Here is a 22,834-nt window from a genome sequence, read left to right as displayed (position 1 = left end):
TAGCTCCCAACTAGAGCACAGCTCTGCTACAAGACCAGCAGCTCCCCGCTAGTGCCCAAATCTCGGAACACGACTAGAACCTGTCAGAAACGACTGAAATGCTATGGGATTCTCTGAATTGGCGAGTCAAAATGAGGAAATCCGACCACTATTTATAGGCCATGTTCGGATCCTCCGAACACCACTTCGGAACGTCCGAACGCTACGTGTCCACTGGCTCTTGACAGCTCATGATCGGATCCTCCGATCATACACTTCGGACCGTCCGAACATGCACGTGTCCAGCTGCTCTTGACACCTCATGATCGGATCCACCGAACCTACACTTCGGAACGTCCGAACTCTTCGGTGCTTCCGAACCATCTTCGGACCTTCCGATCATGATTAATCACCATTAATCCGTTAATTACCCAATTCGGCATTCGGGCTACTACATATCATTTTTATGATCATGTCCAAAATGCCATCAAAATATCTTCTTCCTTCCATCTTTGGTATGCATATGACTCCGGCCCACAATCAATGTCACGGTCTGTCGCTCTTATCTGCATCACATGAAATAACTGAAATGAGTATAAAACTCAGCAAGTGGAACTCTTACATAGCAATGATACATATCATACTCTGAAAACATGACTTTGAAAACATTAAATACCATCAACTTTGAAATATAAATATCATAACATGAATAATAATAACGATGGTATTTCTCTTTTCTCTGTTGGATTGATATCTATATAGTATCTCTATCTCTTACCTATATCCCATCGATATAAATCGACAACTCTGAGGGATATAAGTCTATGGTCGTTGATCAACTAATTGCATGCAATCTCTAACTATGTATCTATCAATCCAAAAATCATTTGAATTCTCTCTTTGACATTTCATCAAACCCTTTGAATACTTTAATCTCTTGTATTCCTTTTTACAATAATTGAGACATAAAAATGCCTCCAATAAATACAAAAAAGTGTATCAATATATAATCATAAACAATGAAGGGAATAACACGTTAAAACCATTGAAATACAATACATATATTATCATGTGAGCACAAAAAATGAGATTCCACTTACAACCAACAAGAACACCTTCAACTAATCTCTTGGTTGAATTCCTACAACAATTAACCATATATAACACCATCAATAACCCAATAATCCAACAATCAAACCATTTAATCCAAAATACCAACACAATCAACAAACCCAACAATTCTCCCAACACCAAACCAAGAATAAATCATACCAAAAGCTTACCTTAGCTTCCTTGATCCCAAAATAATCTTAATCTCTATTTCCCTCATTTCTTTCCCCCATTCTCGATTTTCTCTTCTTGGGGAGGCTAGGGTTTCTTCATTTCTTCTCTTCATTTCTTTGATCCAACTCTTGCATTTAAACACTTAAAATCCGAAAACACGCTTTCACTATTCATCGACCGCGGGTGCGCTCCAACATTCACCGCGGGTGCGCTAAGCCCTCGGCAACACAACCAAAAATCTGAAAATGTCGACCGCAGGTGCGCTTTGAAACTTACCGCGGGTGCAGTGCCTCCACCGCGGGTGCTGTAACAAACACACCGCGGGTGCGGTGTCCTCACGGCAAACCCAACAAAATTCATAAATAACGGCCGCGGGTGCGGTCCTCTTACTGAGCGCGGGTGCGGTCACCCCTGAAGCCAACAACCAACTCTACGCAACAAAGATCGAATCACAACGCTGATACCAAAACAACTACACCACAACTAACAACGACAATACCACGAAACAAATATAACCAACAATACCAAAACCCAAACATAACTCTTAACATCACACTAAACTAAATCTTAACCAATTAATCAATAATCATACGAAAACTTAAACCGTACCGTACACCAGGCTTGGCTATTACAACATATATGTACTTGTTATTACTGGTACAGGTGTGTTGAGTCTTTAGACTCACTAGGCATGTGTGATGTAGGTGAGCATTTTGATCAGGGGACTGGAGGTGCCGAAGACTGAGTAAGCACGCGGAATGTTCAGTGACACGACCCGAGGACCACATGTTTTTCCGCATTATGATTTACAAGTTTTGAGATGAGTTAAACATATTTATATTTTGATGATATTACGATTTTTATACGTTTACGTTTACGTTGATTTTGGATGACGTTATTTATATTTATACTGCGTCATTCTTGTTGCAAATAAATACAATTATTTTAAATGTTATTTTGTAATTGCGAGCTTTAAAAAAAATATTTCCGCACTTTTAAAACGAGTAGACGTTTCAACAGTTATATGCTTTCTTATATGCTTTTATATGATTACATGTATTCGTTGTTTATACTGGGAATATTATTCTCACCGAAGTTATCCGGCTGTTGTTGTGTTTGTATGTGTGCATGACAACAGGTGGGACAGGATCAGGGTTAAGACGAGGATGAGATATTACATTTTAGCATGGAGATTCGGACCCATAAGTAGAGTTCTTTTCATTACTGGTTATGTAGTGAAAAAACAGTAGTTTGTTATGACATACTGTAGTACAAGACTTGTACTTTTATTTTGACATGTATGTCAGACTGATTCTATTATGGTCTGCACTTTCGTATTTAAAAAAAAATTAGACCCAGTTTATTAAATTGATCCAATTAATCCCAAGAATGATTAAGAAATGATATAGCGTCTGCGTCCCCACAGTGGCTCGGGTTTGGCTCGGTGAAAAAGTGAGAATCGTTCAAGGTGTTCTAGTTGGGTTCGAGTTAGGGTCTCCTTTGATATAAAAATTCGAAACATGGCTCACGGGGGACGAGTCATGGTTCAAAAGGGCTAAATAAATATTAAAAGTCTATGTTTTAAGTTTGGGAATTTTATAACAAAGTCTGAATAAGTTCGGGATTAGAAAACATTAAAAATGAATAATTAAAGAATAATTGAAAATCCTAGAATTTAAGCTAAATAAATTAAGCTAAATAAAATTGTGGTAAATTTAATTTAAGTTTAAATAATTATTTGGGATGGTCTAGAGTCAACAAAATTAAGAAAATGTCAAAAAAGTGAAATTTTTACGTCTAGGGGTAAAACTGTAATTTTACACCCGAAAATTAGTAAATGTCATAGCAGTGTCCTGAGTGTTGTTTTATATGTTAATTTGATTATGTTGCATGTTTATGGAATTTTATGATGAAACGATAACGTTAAAAGACATGTTACATGATTGCTTTAAAAGAAAAACGTTATATGCATATTTAATTTATATAAGTGATGAAAATACGAAATGTTAAAGGAAGTTAAGTAATTGTGACTAATACGCTGATACGATGATATGTTAATATGTACGCCAAGGCTCAGTTGACCGGTGAGAGTGTCGCTGATGTCCCCGCCGCCCAGTACTGCGGTTACATGTAGATGAATCCATCGCCCCGAAACGAATACGAATACGAAAGTCACAATTAACGGTCTGAATTCAACGAAAATGAATATGTATATGAATATGATGAATACGAATATGTTTATGATTAAGAATATGATAATATGAAAATTTTTATGAATGTTTAAGTTTATGCATGATTATGAAAATATTATTTTACGTAAAAATATTTTCACTGTTGCATGTGATTTGTATACGTATTATTTGTTATCAAGATTATGATGTGTTGACTCTTTAGACTCACTGGGTGTGATTGATGCAGGTGATTATGATAATAATGATATTGGAGGTCTTGATGGTTGACTTTGCTGGACTGAAGGTACACCTAACCCGAGAACCAGCGTTAGTTTTCGGCACTAGTCTTCTGTTTATGATTTATGGTTTTTAGGATTATGTTCAAGATATTTTTACGACTTTTATTATGATTTTGAGTGATTTTTGAGAGGTTGTTAGTTTTAGCAATTTGGCTAAGTTAGGATATGAAAACGATTAATGTATATATATATATATATATGTGTATTATTTCGGCCGAATCTTATAGGATATAAAAAAAATTAGAACTTTTTAAGAAAACGAGTAGTGGACATTTCAATAAAGGTCCTCGGAAGTGTACAGCAGCACTCGATCCATCCAATCGCTAGTGCCTCCTATTATATCATAAAATCTTGCATCATACAAACATAATGAGTTTAATGACTCAGCACGTTCTAAACATTAATAACAAATAATACATATATAATCACATGCGTTTAAAAATAATACTTTTATTTTAAAATTTATTTTAAGCATGAATAGACTCTTTAAAATAATTTTAAACATAAATAAATCATTTAAATAGCTTATGAGAATAAGTAATTCATATAACATAAAATCATTTTAATCGTAAAGCTTTCAATCCTTTATCATTTGGGTGAAGTTTGATCATTGAAAGTGACTAGCTTTTATTCTTTGGTCGACTGATCAGTCTTCAGCTCCACATGGTCCATGAGGGTGGGCTCTAGGCTCCACCGTGGAAATACGATTGTCTGGGTCTTCTTGGGCCTTGTCCCATAAACGGGGTCCCTCTAGGACCTTGGCCCTCACGATATCCCCGAAAAATCGTATATCATATATCATATATTTTGCATAGTCAATTCAAATCCGTCAAAATATTTTTTTTTCTTTTAAAATCATACCATATAATAGATTTCCAAAAAAAACATTTCAAACAGTATAAATTACACAGCTTTACCATAAATCATAAAATATCATATTTTCATCAAAATCATCATTTTAAATCATAAAATATCCATGCGTTACGAACGTTTGGGACGCTGCCAAGCTTTTGCGTATATTCTAAGTATAAAATTACCGTTTTCCCCTAGACGTAAAAATTCTCGATTTTATCATTTTCTTACTTTTAATGAACTGGATTTATCCCAAATAATTAATTATGCTTACTTATAATTTTTCATCATTATATTCAGCTTACTTCGAGGCTTTACGATTAATTCTTTAATTAATAATTTGTGAGGCAATTAAATTCTGAATAAATTCAAAACTTAATGTTTTGCTCCCAAATTTTAAACATAACTTTTTTTATTACCGAATTTACACTTGTGAGCCATGAACCACACCCGTGGACCCATGGTGCCAATTTAATTCTTTTAAATTCGAAATATGACCCTTCAAGGAACCCACCGAGCCATCTCCTTATTTAGTCGAGCCATGGTCGAGCCATCTCAAACCAAACCCGTGACAACCCAACTAGGCACCCTGTTAACCACCCTTGACCCAAAGAACCAGAACTTAACTCGCTCACCAGCCCTACAACCAAGCCCTACAGTTCTGTGCGTTAGTTCAACCTTCACTAGGACACCTAGCCCACTAGGACTCTTCCAGCCGTGCCACCACCAAACCCACCTGACCCTAACCAACCCTAGACCATGCCCAGACCCAAGCAAGCCCAGCCCAGACCCTTGAACCCACACACTAGGCATCTGCAAGAAGACAGTAGTCGCGCTAGATCACCATGGTTCCTCACGCTTTTGCTCGAGCCAGCATTGAGCCCAGCCGCTCCAGCCCTTGGCCTGACCCCTGCCCATCTCCCTTGGACCCTGATGGACCAGCTTGGATCACATCCAGGCTAGCCGTAATCCCCTCTCCTCAACCCTTCCCTCTTGCACGCTCGGGAAGAGTCCTAGCTCAAGTGGACTCTTCCCTAGCCACTCCCCTTGATCCCTAGCCATCCTAGGACTCTTCCTAGCCCTAGTACACGTTCCTAGCCAAGCCCGAACCAGCCCTGGCCGAGCCCCAGCCCCCATGCACAGTAGCCGCCCCTTGAATCTTGTACAACCATAACAAAAGCACCACGGTCGTCTTCTGGTTTTTCCCCTTCGGTTCCATCATGTTTCCCTTTTAATTTCTATCATGTTTTAACCATATTTCATTAATATAACATCCTACGTTGGCGGCGTGTCCATTGGATTCATAACGTTTTTCATTTAAAAGTAAAATCATCGTGTTTTTAAAAATATACGATCTACAATAAAAATAATCTCACAATCATATTTTTTATGCATAAACAATTAAATCGTGCATATTATGATTTTTATGATGTTTTAAAAAGTTTAGAAATACATGCTTTTGCATTTAGAATGCTCGAATATTCAATCGTCGGCGAGGGTGCGACGTTGGACCACCGTACGACGAAGATCCCAAGCTCTTCCTTCTTCCTAATTCTCGAAAATTAGTGGTGTGTGTAAGGTATGATTTTTGGCTGCTATGAAGGTGAATTATGGTGTTTTGAAAGTGTGAGGGCCCGTTATCCTAATAACGATTTATTAACATGCAATCATGATTAATCAGTAAACAGCGGAAAAGTGAGTTAAAAATTTGCGTTTGGGCCTATAAAAATTTTGGCATGACCTTCCCGTAAATAGGACATACCAGAAAATCAAATACTCAAAATAACAACATATGCCCTCAATAAACACAACAGCATAAACATGTGCCAGCCAGACACGATCATGACATATACAAACCCAAAATATCATAGAGCCGACAAGGCTCGATAATACCATAATACAATCCTCCAAATATATACATATAGTATCTGGGAGACAGCAACACCACGCAGTACCTAAATACAACTGAGCCTACTCTCAAGGAGCTCTGGTGCTTCCCGAGGCTTCCTCTCGAGCACCTGAGGTCGAACCACCTGTACCACCTGTCATGTCCACATACAAAAGACACGACAGCCCCCTCTCGGGTGTCAGTAACCCCAGTACGAGACATCAAAAAACCACGATATATGACATAGAAATGCAATGATGCCATGCATGAATGCAATGCATGAATAGGTGCAAGATATCAGGATATCAGGAATCAAATGATCGATATCAACAATCATACATATATGCTCGAGCTGGTCCACGAAGGCAGCGGACCGTGCCTGGGATATGGCCCAGCCTCGAAGCCAGCAACTACCTAAGCCGGACCGAATCAAGGTAGCCAAACATCTCCAGAACACCATAACATATCATACATATATAACTGATCTCAACCGAAATATAACTGGATCTCAATAACAGATAGGCTCAATATGATATGTTCAGTGGTATTGATGTGTCTAACTAAAATAAAATGTGTGTGAACCAAAGAAATATTTTATTTTATTTTGCACATCAATTACCAACTGATAATATGCGAGTCAGCATATAATATCACATAAATCAGCAAATAGCAAATAAATCATACACAAGATCATCAGATGTCTCTGTCAGACATCGTGAAAATAACTGATCTCTACGTACCTCAACTAATTTACCAGTAACTTAAATCCTCAAGAAAGTCCTGGAATTGCCAACTCAGACAAATCACCTGAATATTAATTTAAATGGTCTTATTATTATATAAAAATTCCACAACCATTTAAATTCTCTAAAAATCCAATTTCAACTATTTAGACATTTTAAATTCTTAAAATTCCAATATTCGACTAAAATGCCTAAAATCAATCATTTCTATTTTATCGTCGCAAAATATTCTTTTTAGCTTTAATTGACGCTAAACTAATATTTAAGCGGTGGCGATAAATTCTAGGTTCACCAGATTATACCTCCAACTCGCACAATTCCGGAACCTACAACAATAACCCAATAATTAATCAATAATGATACATTATTTGAGTCGAAATTGAATTAAATTCACATAGATAATAATTCGCACCGATACAGCTTATTCTTCCAATAACAGTTGCTAAACTCGAGCCTAAACCGAAGCCAACCGGCAACAGGCGGCAACCTCGCCGGAGAAGACGACCGGAATCACACAGAAAAACGGTAGGTTCTCTAAAATTTGCAAAATTGGTACCAAAAGAAAGCTTATAACATAAGGAACAAAACCCCTCAATCGATTCGATTTTTACTTTTGAGCGGCGGAAGACGTCGATTCAAGCGACGAAGCCGACAGCGGGTTTTCGAAAATCTCGATTTTTCCTATCGAAAGTGGTATCAACAGAAAGCTTACGTCGAGAGCTTTCCAACGTATATTTAGTTGAATTTTTCGGCAACTGGTGCGGCCACAATCGACGGTCAAAGTGGCGAAAATGGGTTTGAAGATTTTGAACAGAAGTTACGGGAAAGAAAGAGACGAGGATCCATGTGTGTTTATGGTGCAGTGTGTGTGAGAGAGAGTGTATTATAATATATATATATATATATATATATATATATATATATATATATATATATATATATATATATATTATGCATGTTTATCCTTTATCTTTTCGGGGTTCACAATTTGATCCGATCTATTTATTTCCACTTTCATGTGCTATAACATTTAAATATTGATAAACACACAGTTTAATTATTTGGCTTAATTATTTTAAATTCCTCAATTTAAAATAATTAATCTTAATTATCGCCAAATAACATATAATTAAATCGGGTCATTACATTTCTCCCCCTCTAACAAAAGATTTCGTCCTCGAAATCGAAACACACAACACACACATTATGTACAACATAGTCACACATCTACCACTGATAGTACATAGGAAAGTCAGAGTACATGGAATAATTTGTGACAATTTCAAACAAGTGAGGCCATTCTTGACGCATTTTAGCCTCCAACTCCCATGTAGCCTCTTCAGTCCCATGTCTACTCCATTGTACCATAACAAGTGGAATCGTCTTATTTCGAAGTTGCTTATCCTTTCGATTAAGAATCTGTATAGGATACTCAACATAGCTAAGAGAACTGTCCAACTCCACATCCTCGGGTCTCAGAACATGAGATGGATCTGGCTCATACTTCCGCAGCATATATACATGAAACACATCATGTATAGCAGACAAACTCTGCGGCAAGTCCAATCTTTAAGCTAATAAACCGATCCTCTCAACAATAGTATACGGTCCAATATAACGTGGAGCTAACTTCCCTTTTCGCCCAAATCTCATCGTTCCACGAAATGGTGACACTTTCAAGAAAACTTGATCGCCAACTTGAAATTCTAAAGGTCTACGTCTTTTATTTGCGTAGCTAGCTTGACGATCCTGAGATGCTTTCATTCTTTTTCTAATCAAATTTATCTTTTCATTCATTTCTTCAACGAACTCAGGTTGTGCCAATGGTTTTTCTCCAACTTCATTCTAACATACGGGAGATCGACACCTTCTACCATACAAAGCTTCGAATGGTGCCATCCCAATAGTTGTTTGAAAACTATTATTGTAGGAGAATTCAACCAATGGTAAAGATTCTTGCCAGTTTCCACCAAAATCCATTACCACTGATCGTAACATATCTTCCAAAGTTTGTATAGTCCTCTCTGTCTGACCATCTGTTTGGGGATGATAAGCTGTACTCATTGCCAACTTAGTACCAAAAGCATTCTGAAGACTACTCCAAAACTTGGAAGCAAATCTAGGATCTCGGTCAGATACAATAGATACTGGAACTCCATGCAATCGAATAACATTATCCACATATAATCGTGCCATTTTATTATAAGCATAAGTACGATCGTATGGAATAAAATGTGCTGATTTAGACAATCTGTCGACTATCACCCAGATAGCATCACAACCTCTGTTTGATCTGGGCAAGTGAGTCACGAAATCTATTGCAATATGTTCCCAGTTCCATTGTGGTATTTCTAAACTCTGTAACATACCTCCAGGTTTCATTCTCTCGGCTTTAACCTGCTAGCATGTCAAACACTTCGCTACAAATTCTGACATATCTCTTTTCATCGCATCCCACCAAAAATATGGCTTCAGTATGTGGTACATTCTATGAGTACCAGGATGAACACTATGACGGCTACAATGTGCCTCTTGAAGCAATGCTTCTCTCAATCCTGTGACATTTGGTACTACTAACCTGTTATTCATCCGTAAACAACCATCTGATGAGATATTGTATTTATCTGGGTTACGAGACAAAACCAAGTCTTTCGATTTCTGAACCTGTGAATCATTCTTTTGAGCTTTCTTGATTTTCGAAATAATCTTCGGCTCAAATTGTAAAGCAGATACAATAAAATGATTGCCTTTCGGCTGAAAATTCCAACCAGAAGTACATAAATCATCATAATTCTGCCAGACATGGATAGATGCTATCATAACATCCTGATACTTCCGACTTAATGCATCTGCAACTTGATTCATTTTTCCTGGCCGATACTGTATTTCACAGTCAAAATCTTTCAATAAATCTAACCATCGTCTCTGCCTCATATTCAGTTCTGATTGAGTAAACAGATATTTCAAACTCTTATGATCTGAGTAGATAATAAACTGCTCACCGTATAGATAATGTCGCCAAACTTTTAAAGCAAAAACAATGGCTGCTAGTTCAAGATCATGAACTGGATATCGGGATTCATGTGTTTTCAATTGCCTTGAAGCATAGGCAATAACTTTTCCATGTTGCATTAAAACACATCCCAAACCTCTTGATGATGCATCAGTACAAACCACAAATCCACCTGATCCAGATGGCAATGCCAACACTGGTGCTGTTGTCAGTTTCTCTTTCAATGTAAGAAAACTATTCTCACATTCATTTGACCAAATAAATCTTGCATCTTTCTTAGTCAGTTGGGTAATAGGTCGGGCAATCTGCGAAAATCCTTCGATGAATCGTCTATAATACCCACCCAATCCCATAAAAATTCGAATCTCCGGTATGTTGGTTGGTCTAGCTGTAATGCCCGAGAATTATCGAATTGATAAACCAAGATTATTAATCTTCGTTAACGTGAGACTCGGAAGATATGAGAATGCATGACATGCATTGAGGAAAGAAAAGACAAGATTATAAGGTGTTGCAAAGATCAAAAATTAGAAATTTAGAAGTTTGCAAGACCGCACCCGCGGTGCCAGCACGACCGCACCCGCGGTGCATGTGAAGAAAATGAAGTGCAATTTCCGTAGCCACACCGCACCCGCGGTAATGATAACACCGCACCCACGGTCTCAGCTTTTGCAAAATGAATAGGGATCAGAGCACGGAGCGCACCCGCGGTGCAGCAAGGACCGCACCCGCGGTGCGACGTGCACTATGAAGATTTTGCCACTTGGGTTGCATGCAATTGAAATATATATATATATATGTGGCTTACACGTTTCTTTCCTTCAGAATTCAGAAAAGGGCGAAACTTTTGAGAGAAAAATCTCTACGCCTTTTAGATTTGTGATTTCGAAGAATCCGTGTATCCGAATTCGAATCCGAAAGCAGTATTGTGTTCCTTTCGACTAGAGCTACACAAGGATGTAAGTTTTGTTACGTTTTGAGATGTTTTGAAAATATGATGTTACTAGAATTGTATATGATTCAGATATGGTGTTTCTGCTGTAGTGGTCATTGTAGAATTGAAGACAGATTAAAGAACAGACTGTTTCTGAAATTGTTATGATTTTCAGAAGATATTGATTGAGATTAAACACTAGATTTGTATTGTTCTTGATTGAAGAATATAGAGATGATTATTCTTGTATGTCTGGATAGATTATTCAGTAGATATGTGACGTCAGATCGAAGAAAGAATACTGTATGTCTGTGTTTTGTATTTCAGCATATCTGAAGATGTATTTGTTAGATATGCAGATGCTGGAAACAGATTGATCAGATTCAGATATGATTTAGATTATATCGTGATATTATTGATATGATCAGATTGTGTTTTGTTCAGATTGATCAGATTATGTACTGAGTTGAGTATTGATCAGAACAGATTGTGAATTGAACTACACAGTGATACAGTGTATTTGATTTTGTCATTTCAGATCAGATATGGACAGACTGGACTTCAAGACTTCGTCTTCCTCGGACGGGGACGACAAAGGTATAATTCATGTGATATTCGGGAATCATAACTCAAATTAGATTAATTTGAGTTTCCCAATAAAATCACATACTAGATTATTATTTATATTGTTACCTGATTATGCTTTGATTATAGAATTGTATTCAAGCAGGTAAGATAATTGCCATATTCAGATATGAATATGATTATGCTTTGTTTATAGATTGTTATTCATTGCATTTAAGATAGGAAAGTCTTGACAGCCATTGTCAGACTTCTAGACGTTCGGTGTATCTCAACGTAGGAGTAGCCATTACTCCTATTGCCAGCCGTCGATACAGCTCGGACCGAAGTCTAGGAATAAGACGTACAATCGCCCCGAGTGATTGGGTAGGTGACAGCCAGTGACGTCTTATTCACCCCGGGATCCCTAGAGTTATAGATCGAGTCAAGTCTAGACATGATTTGATTAGGACTTCATGCTTATATGGATGTGGCTCCTAGATCATGGGACCCATCGTTATTGCTTTCAGTTGTGCTAGCATGTTTTATGATTTAGACTGTTGATATGCATGTTTATCTGATTTGAGTTGCATGCGTAATTTCATATATTATGAAATATATTGTGTTTATACATGATCGCATGTTTATGAATTAGTTTGTTTATATACATGCTTACCATGTTTTATACTGAGATTGATTCTCACCGGAGTTATCCGGCTGTTGTCTTGTTTTGTATGTGTGCATGACAATAGGTGGGGCTGGATCAGGGTCAAGAAGATGATGAGAGAAGACGAGTTAGCGTGGTGATTCCAGACTTACTGTAGATTTGGTTTATTACTTGAACTTAGTAACTGAACCTTAGATTTAGATTGTACAGTATTGTACTTTTATACTGAAATGTATTTTATACTGAGATGTATGTTATTTAGAATCCATTACCTTCCGCATTTACATTTTAAAAAAAAAAATTTTTAGACCCTGTTTTATCAGAACTGATAATTAAATCCCAAAAGATGATTAAGAAGATGATTAGCGTCCGGGTCCCCACAACAGGTGGTATCAGAGCGATAGATCCTTTAGATTGAGAAAGTCACAGTTGATAGATTCTTTAGACTGAGATAGAAGAAAATGAGCGGGGTAGATTGAATTTTCTTCCTTGCATGTGATTCCTAGCATGAGATTTATTTCAATGTTGATTTACATTGTGTGTGCTAGCATGATTTATTGCTTTCCCTATTACATGTTGCTTGTTATCTGAGTTGATTGCAGCATGTACTTCTTAAGCCTGGATCAGAACCGAGTCTGAATCAGAGGTATATGATCAGAGGAGGGCTGAGACAGATTATATAGATTGTGCACTCATTTGTTTGATATTCAGATATACCGCCTCGGAGAATTCCAGAAAGGGGTAGTACTTCTTCTGAACAGATAGATGTATCAGAAACCCAGATAGAAGTAAAGTTGGCAGAATTGCAGTTATTTCAGCCGCCGATTCTGAGTGGTACCGAGACATCTGAAGACTGTCAGAACTGGTTTGATGATATAGAAATCTTGTTTGATTTACTTGATTGTACAGATGAACAGAGAGTTAAAATGGTGCCTTACCAGTTACGAGAAGCCGCCAGGAGTTGGTGGATTACCAGTACAAGAATGTGGGCACAGAGAGGTACAGTGATGTCGTGGGAAATATTCAGAAATGAATTCTATCGAAGATTTTTCTCAGCTTCGTACCGAGAGGACAAGAAATTAGAGTTTGAGAATTTGAGCCAAGGGCAGCTAAATATTGACGCATATATTGCTAAATTCTCGACTCTAATGCGTTTTGCTCCTCATTTAGCTGGAAATGATAAAGCTATAGTAAATCAGTTCATCAGAGGGTTGAATTCAGAGGTAGTTGCATTCATGAATCTGCAACGACCTTACCATTTTGCTGATATTTTGAGTAAAGCGAAGAGAGCTGAGGCGAGTCTGATTAGACAGCTAGGAAGGTTGTGTGTGAAGCCACTTCAGACACAGCAATCCCCTCTCCGATTTGATCAAGGCAGTACGAGTGAAAAGCAAGATTTGCTGAAAGCTCGGAAGAAGCCATTCAAGAAGATGGGAGGTGGTTCATCTAGCTCTAGCATTTCTGGTCCAAGCCATACTGAAGTGTATTGCAGGAGTTGCGGAGGGAGGCATCCCACCGAGCAATGCCAGGGAGTGACTGGTAGTTGTCATATCTGCAGACAGCCGGGACACTTTGCTAAAGTTTGTCCCCAGAAGCGTTCCCGAAGATCGTAGGGAACAGAGTTCACTTGAAACCACAGATTCAGAATTCACAACAGGTACTAGTCTTTATGATTCTATTGCATATGTATTGATATATACTAATGCATTTGTTAAGAATATCTTTGACTGAGTTGCATGGAGATATGCTGTATCTGTTGGGTTTGTATGTACTGTAGTATTGATGTCCTTGCTTGTTGAGGAAGTGTTGATATCAGAGATTTTTGTATATATTGTATACTACAGTAAGATGAGAATGAAATAGAAATAGCTTATGATGTACTTGTGTTCCTGATTTGAACGCATTATTGATAAGCATATGCTGAACAAGTATAGACATATTGTAGAATTTTTCCAGAAATGGTAAGAGTCAGACCAGATATGGCTGATGAGTAGTGATTCACAGTAAGGATTCTAGATTTCGAATTCCTTTGATATCTGTGTTGTTTATGACTCGATTGATACAGAAAGGAACAGATGGTATCCTTATGTATTCAGTAGATATACTGAAATCGAGCCTAATATTGGCAGATCTGCCAGTATTGTACGAGTTGGCTGATATTGCCAGATAAGATTTCAGATTGCTTTATATCAGAAAGATAGATTGCAGAATTGAATTAAGATCAGATATTGATTGTATGGTAGATTCAGTACAGAATGATATTGAATATCAAGAATGATACAGAACGAATTGAACGATTTGAAAGATTAACAGCAGAATACTGAACAGGAGTTACATTGGAGTAATGTTTCTCTTTGGCATGTCTCAGTATGTTTAGAGATATTCTGAAGATTTATACTCGTTATATCTATGATATATGGATATATTTGCAGTGTCTGGTTGATTGACTCGAGTAGTTGGAAATTATACTGAATATTTAAAGATTTTGTTGAATATTCTGATAATTGTGAGTATTGTATACAGAAATTATTCAGATAAGAATTCCCCTTGAAACAGATTGTATTCAGAATATGCGATATCTGAATTTAGTATACAGATAGATTTTGATACAGTTGAGACAGAGATCAGTAACTGAGAACGAGACTGATGTCAGAAAGACCAGAAAGTTCAGAAATATCAGAAATTTCAGAAATGTATTTTTTCTGATTGGGCAAATTATTTTATTCGACTGTTGCTTTATATCTGCTGGGTATTGTTATTGTTCTAAATCAGTATTTGAGATATTTTATATTATTTTGGGGGAGCATATTTTATTTGCAGATGAGATATAACAGTTGATCAGAATGACATGAAGACATGTTTGATTAATCAGAAGCAATCTTATTGCCAGAGATTACCGTTTATGAGTTCCTTGAACTCACTAGATCTGTATAGGTTACTGCTATTTCGTATTTGATTGGATATTACTGTTGTTTTGAATCCGTATATGATACAGATTGTTGTGAACCGTTGAGATTATATGCAGTTCAATTGTATCAGAGTTAATTTAAAGAATTACAGCAGTTCAGAAATGAGATCAGCATATGTCAGAGTGTTTCAGAATTGTATAACATAATTGACATTGAGAGTCAGAGCCGAATACCAGGTAGGTATTTCTTCCTTGATTTATATTATTAACTGATTGTTTGTGCCGAATAGTTCGAATCAGATATCACAGATAGTGTCAGACATGCACGTTAGTGGATTCAGTTGTTATTCGGATAACAGACAGTTTGGATATAAACAGATTAACGCAGTTAGAATATAATTAGTATGGAAATGTTGGCAGAAATCATACTGATATGTTTGAATCGCTAACAGAAAAGACAGAAAGATAAATATCAAAAGACGATTATAGCATTTGTATATTTCTAAATAGAAATGGGAGTGCATTTCTATGGCTGTTGTAATGAAATTACCGCCATTTACTTCAGATTGTGATATAATATGATTATGATTGACAGAGTGTTCAATCTATATCTATTAGTTTGTACAAGATGATGTACAAACATGACCAAATGACAAGATCGATGTCAAGAAAAGGTCAGATTAAACAGAATGTAGAAGTAGACTATATCAGATTGTGATTTTGATCAAGTTTGCAATTATGGCAGATTATACCATAAGTTATCTTGCAAATGATTCACCGACTGATAGATAGTCAGAGTTTACTATCCAGATATTAGAAGACATTGGTAGAACTTTAGTGCTGGATGTTAGCACTAATTGAGATGATTTATTGTCACTGTATGACTTACTGCATGACGATAGCTATTAAGATAAGTTCAGAATGAACAGATTGAAGAAACCAACGTCGGATGATGACGATTGGTATTTGAAACTGAAGATTTCATATGTCCTTGATTAGGATAAACAGAATTGATAACAACTTATAGTACTGATATGTTATAAGCTGTGGATTGGCATATACGGATGTTGTATAGCCAGTAAGATAAGATTGATTCTGTCAGAAGGAATTGGAAAAGTATTATGATGATATACTTAGTGAATTCTTATTCCAGATTGGAATCAGGGATTGAGTTTCAAGTTAAACTCTAGTATACACTTCTCCTGATATATCTGAATTGATTACTTATGGGTTCGAGGACGAACTCAGATCTAAGAGGGGGAGAAATGTAATGCCCGAGAATTATCGAATTGATAAACCAAGATTATTAATCTTCGTTAACGTGAGACTCGGAAGATATGAGAATGCATGACATGCATTGAGGAAAGAAAAGACAAGATTATAAGGTGTTGCAAAGATCAAAAATTAGAAATTTAGAAGTTTGCAAGACCGCACCCGCGGTGCCAGCACGACCGCACCTGCGGTGCATGTGAAGAAAATGAAGTGCAATTTCCGTAGCCACACCGCACCCGCGGTAATGATAACACCGCACCCGCGGTCTCAGCTTTTGCAAAATGAATAGGGATCAGAGCACGGAGCGCACCCGCGGTGCAGCAAGGACCGCACCCGCGGTGCGACGTGCACTATGAAGATTTTGCCACTTGGGTTGCATGCAATTGAAATATATATATATGTGGCTTACACGTTTCTTTCCTTCAGAATTCAGAAAAGGGCGAAACTTTTGAGAGAAAAATCTCTACGCCTTTTAGATTTGTGATTTCGAAGAATCCGTGTATCCGAATTCGAATCCGAACGCAGTATTGTGTTCCTTTCGACTAGAGCTACACAAGGACGTAAGTTTTGTTACGTTTTGAGATGTTTTGAAAATATGATGTTACTAGAATTGTATATGATTCAGATATGGTGTTTCTTCTGTAGTGGTCATTGTAGAATTGAAGACAGATTAAAGAACAGACTGTTTCTGAAATTGTTATGATTTTTAGAAGATATTGATTGAGATTAAACACTAGATTTGTATTGTTCTTGATTGAAGAATAGAGAGATGATTATTCTTGTATGTCTGGATAGATTATTCAGTAGATATGTGACGTCAGATCGAAGAAAGAATACTGTATGTCTGTGTTTTGTATTTCAGCATATCTGAAGATGTATTTGTTAGATATGCAGATGCTGGAAACAGATTGATCAGATTCAGATATGATTTAGATTATATCGTGATATTATTGATATGATCAGATTGTGTTTTGTTCAGATTGATCAGATTATGTACTGAGTTGAGTATTGATCAGAACAGATTGTGAATTGAACTACACAGTGATACAGTGTATTTGATTTTGTCATTTCAGATCAGATATGGACAGACTGGACTTCAAGACTTCGTCTTCCTCGGACGGGGACGACAAAGGTATAATTCATGTGATATTCGGGAAGCATAACTCAAATTAGATTAATTTGAGTTTCCCAATAAAATCACATACTAGATTATTGTTTATATTGTTACCTGATTATGCTTTGATTATAGAATTGTATTCAAGCAGGTAAGATAATTGCCATATTCATATATGAATATGATTATGCTTTGTTTATAGATTGTTATTCATTGCATTTAAGATAGGAAAGTCTTGACAGCCATTGTCAGACTTCTAGACGTTCGGTGTATCTCAACGTAGGAGTAGCCATTACTCCTATTGCCAGCCGTCGATACAGCTCGGACCGAAGTCTAGGAATAAGACGTACAATCGCCCCGAGTGGTTGGGTAGGTGACAGCCAGTGACGTCTTATTCACCCCGGGATCCCTAGAGTTATAGATCGAGTCAAGTCTAGACATGATTTGATTAGGACTTCATGCTTATATGGATGTGGCTCCTAGATCATGGGACCCATCGTTATTGCTTTCAGTTGTGCTAGCATGTTTTATGATTTAGACTGTTGATATGCATGTTTATCTGATTTGAGTTGCATGCGTAATTTCATATATTATGAAATATATTGTGTTTATACATGATCGTATGTTTATGAATTAGTTTGTTTATATACATGCTTACCATGTTTTATACTGAGATTGATTCTCACCGGAGTTATCCGGCTGTTGTCTTGTTTTGTATGTGTGCATGACAACAGGTGGGGCTGGATCGGGGTCAAGAAGATTGTGACACCCTGACCCGATACAATTAAAAATACAGCGGAATTTAATATTTTCTTTCAAATGGAAGGAGTTTCAAAATACATTTCATAAAAGTGCTTACAAAATAACAACATGATCATTCCAATGACATAACAAAATACAAAATATCATTAGTGTGATCATGCTACAAAATGATACAAAATAATCATCCTTCCAATCTTCGTATGCATATGACCCCCATCCACAGTCAACGTCCCGGTCCGTCGTTCTTATCTGCATCACATGAAAATAACTGAAATGAGAATAAATCTCAGCAAGTGGAACTCTTACATAGCAATGATACATAGTATACTCTGTAAAACATGGCTTTTAAATCATAAATACCATCGACTCTGAAACATGAATACTGTAGCAATAACTGTAGCAATAGCATAGCAATAGATAGCAATACGATGGTATTCTCTTTTCTATGGTTGGATTGATATCAATAGTATCTGTAACTGTGGTTGCCAATATCCCATCGATATAAATCGATAACTGTGAGGGGATAAAAGCCTATGGTCGATGATCATCTAATTGCATGCAATGCCATGGCTATGATAAATCAATCCAATAAAACATTTGAATTCTCAATAGCATTTAAGGCCGTCGTTTCGCAATCTCATAATATTTCTTGTATTCCCTTTATAACAATGGTGAGACATACAATGCCTCCAATAGATAATCAATGAAATGAATACATAGCAATGGATCAATGGAAGGGAATAACACTTTGAAACCTTTAAAACACAATACATATAATATCATGTGAGCAAAAAGGATGAAATTCCACTTACTACCAATAGAACACCTCAAATAAGCTCTTGGTACACCACCTACAACAATAATCCATAAATAACACCAATATCAACTCTAGATCCACAAGTACAAGCCAAATAATCCATTAAACAACTCAAACATCAAATCCAAAATAACCCTTAACTCAAAACCTCGTTAGAATCGCACCAAAAACTTACCTAAGCTTCCTTATACCATGGAGAACGTTGATCTCAAGTCGGAAATCCAAACAAAGCCAAGAATCAAAGATAGGAAGCAAAAGAAATGGATGAAAACCCTTGGTATTTGAGAGAAAATCTCGAAAAGTAGATAGGATAAGGTATGGAATGAAGTCAACTCAATCAAAAAGGTACTAAATAACTCGCCCATACTTACACCGCGGGTGCGCCAACACAAGCACCGCGGGTGCGCCATGCTCACGGCATACCAAAATAATTCTCATGCACGATCACCGCGGGTGCGGTGCTACAATTACCGCGGGTGCGGTGCACACCGCGGGTGCGGTCCTTGCACTGCCGCGGGTGCGGTCATGCCACGGCCCTCAAAGTGCAAAATGATGAATAGTACACCGCGGGGGCACTCATCTAAGAGCGCGGGTGCACTCTACTCACGGCAATGAACAGTACAAACTCAACTAAAATCGATCCGAAACGCTGAAACGAACAATCAACACCAACTAATACCTCAAATAAATAATAACCAATAATACTATAGCCCAAAACACAACTATAAACGACTAATCATAAACCCAATTAACACAATAAAGCTTAAACCGTACCGTACACCGGGCTCGGCTATTACAAAGATGATGAGAGAAGACGAGTTAGCGTGGTGATTCCGGACTTACTGTAGATTTGGTTTATTACTTGAACTTAGTAACTGAACCTTAGATTTAGATTGTACAGTATTGTACTTTTATACTGAAATGTATTTTATACTGAGATGTATGTTATTTAGAATCCATTACCTTCCGCATTTACATTTTAAAAAGAAAAATTTTTAGACCCTGTTTTATCAGAACTGATAATTAAATCCCAAAAGATGATTAAGAAGATGATTAGCGTCCGGGTCCCCACACTAGCCCAATTCAGGACGGCTTCAACTTTGCTCGGATCTACAGATATAACTTGGGTTGATATCACGTGACCCAAAAATATCACGCTATCCATCCAAAATTCACACTTCGACAACTTAGCATACAATTGAGAATCTCGAAGTGTTTGAAGAACCAATCGTAAATGCTCTTTATGTTCCCGTTTTGATCTCGAATACACCAGTATATCATCAATAAAGACAATAACAAATTTATCCAGAAAATTTCTGAACACTCTATTCATCAAATCCATAAACATTGCTGGTGCATTTGTTAAACCAAATGGCATTACTAGAAATTCATAATGCTCATATCTAGTTCTAAAAGCTGTTTTAGGAACATCTTCTTCTCTAACCCGAAGTTGATGGTATCCTGATCGAAGATCAATCTTCGAATAAACAGAATTTCCTTGAAGCTGATCAAACAAGTCATCAATTCTAGGCAGAGGGTATTTATTTTTAACAGTAACTCGATTGAGCTGCCTATAATCGATGCACATTCTCATGGAACCATCTTTCTTCTTTACGAACAGTACAGGCGCTCCCCAGGGTGACATACTAGGGCGTATATAACCTTTTTCGAGTAAATCCTGTAACTGCTCTTTCAATTCTTTTAGTTCTGCAAGAGCCATTCTGTACGGCGCTCTAGAGATCGGCGCAGTACCCGGCATCAAGTCGATGCTAAAATCAATTTCTCTCTGCGGTGGAAAGCCTGGTATTTCTTCAGGAAAGACATCGGGAAATTCTTTCGCTACTGGGATATCAGATAATTTCGGTTCTTTCTTGGTAGCATCCACAGCATAAACCATATATCCCTCATTTCCTAAAGATAATAATCTAAACATTTCCATCGCTGAGACTAACGGTATCTTAGCCTGTGATCCTTGACCATAAAAATTCCATTTGCTACCATAGTATGGCCTAAATCGTACTACACCATGAAAACAATCTACAGTGGCTCGATAACTAGACAGTGTGTCCATACCGATGATACAATCAAAATCATGCATCGGTAATACAATCAAGTTTGTGATCATAATGCTATCATCGAAATGCAACACACAATCTAACACAATTTGCCCAGATGGAATAAATCGACCAGCTGGCGTAGACACAGATACAGTTTCATGAAATGGTGTAGTCCAGAGTTCATATTTATCAACATAATCGGATGCAATGAATGAATGAGATGCCCCAGTATCAAATAAAACTCGTGCAATATGATCGTAAATAAGGCAAGTACCTGCGATCACCCCGCCTGGAGCCTCTCTAGCCTGATCCTCGGTCAAAGCATATACTCGAGCTTGTTGAGGACCTTGGAAAGACTGTGGCACATTACCCTTGACCTGTGGGTAATTAGACTGCTGATAAGATGGTGCAGGAGCAAATGGTCGCTGAGATGAGCCACCTGGAAAACTACCTCTGGCATAAGGCAACTGATGTGGCTGCATCTGTCCCTGTGCACGGTTCGGACAAACTCTGGCAAAATGCCCTGACCGACCACAAGTATGACATGAACCCAATACTCCACTACACTGCGCAGTAGGATGTTTTCCTCCGCATCGATCACAGTAAATCACGGGGTACTGTCCACCTGTCACACTTTGTGAACTGCTCGAACTAGAGGAACTGGAGTGATATTTCTTTTTAAACTGTTTTCCTTTTTGTCTGAATTGTTTTTGTTTCTGCTGTTGGTATGACTGGTGAGATGGAAAAGATGGTGTACCTGCTGAAAAAAATGAACTACCACTAGGCATTTGTGGAGCCTGTGGTTGTCTACCCCTTTTCAATCCAGCTTCAATTCCAATCGCCTTATCAACAGCTTCGGCATAAGTCGTAGGCGATCCAGCCATAACCATAGCATGTATTTGGTAGTTCGGTCCTTCCAAAAATTTTGAAATTTTCCCTTTTTCACTCACGGCCACATGTGGTACATAAGTGAGAAGAGCAGAAAGTTGTCGGGCATATTCCTCAACAGACATATTTCCCTGAACTAGTCGATGAAATTCTGATTCTCTGGCTGAGTAGTAGGATGGTGGAGCATATTCTTGAAGGAATTTAGCACGAAACACCTCCCAAGTAATCTGACTACCTGTTTGTTGCAGTACATTTGTAGTAGCCTCCCACCAACGCTGTGCACGATCCCGTAGTTGGAGGACTGCCATAGTTAACCTTCTATCAGCATCATAATGTACTGTGTTGAACAAGAATTCCATATGTTTCAACCATCCCTCTGCTCGATCACTGCCTTCATTTCCAAAGAATTTCGCAGGATGCATATTCTGAAATCGAGCTACAGCCAATTCCATTTCATCAACTCGGTGCACTAACTGTTCTACCTCTGCATCTGCTTTAGCGGCTGTCTCTGCAGCAGCACGCCCACGTCTACCTCGAGGAACTCTGTCATTTCCTCCGATATTCTGTGCCCCAGACTCCTGAGCCACTTCTTTTCCTTTACCTTTATTTCCTCTAGTTGCCATTC

At 37.6% G+C, this 22,834-nt stretch overlaps 1 protein-coding gene across 3 annotated transcripts in view; it reads right to left on the bottom strand.

Moving 5' to 3' along the window:
- Positions 1–6,212: 6,212 nt before the first annotated feature.
- Positions 6,213–22,834, bottom strand: part of LOC140814869 (uncharacterized) — a 30,732-nt gene continuing 14,110 nt past the window's right edge. For 2 of the 3 annotated variants that reach the window (XM_073173965.1, XM_073173966.1), the window contains 2 exons: positions 21,596–22,833; positions 6,213–6,627 (listed from right to left, as the gene is read on the bottom strand). In XM_073173965.1, coding sequence (XP_073030066.1) covers positions 6,563–6,627; positions 21,596–22,832 — 1,302 coding nt within the window. In that variant the 5' untranslated portion in view covers position 22,833 and the 3' untranslated portion in view covers positions 6,213–6,562. Of the gene's footprint in view, positions 6,628–7,213; positions 7,281–7,518; positions 7,543–7,628; positions 7,812–21,595; position 22,834 lie in introns of those variants that run through there. The other variant, XR_012114189.1, reaches the window with a different exon arrangement.

The sequence above is a fragment of the Primulina eburnea genome, chromosome 15 (assembly GCF_022965805.1).
Source record: "Primulina eburnea isolate SZY01 chromosome 15, ASM2296580v1, whole genome shotgun sequence".
NCBI lineage: Eukaryota > Viridiplantae > Streptophyta > Magnoliopsida > Lamiales > Gesneriaceae > Primulina > Primulina eburnea.
Note: the sequence above shows the minus strand (reverse complement) of the source record. Positions and strands in the feature narration are given on the sequence as shown.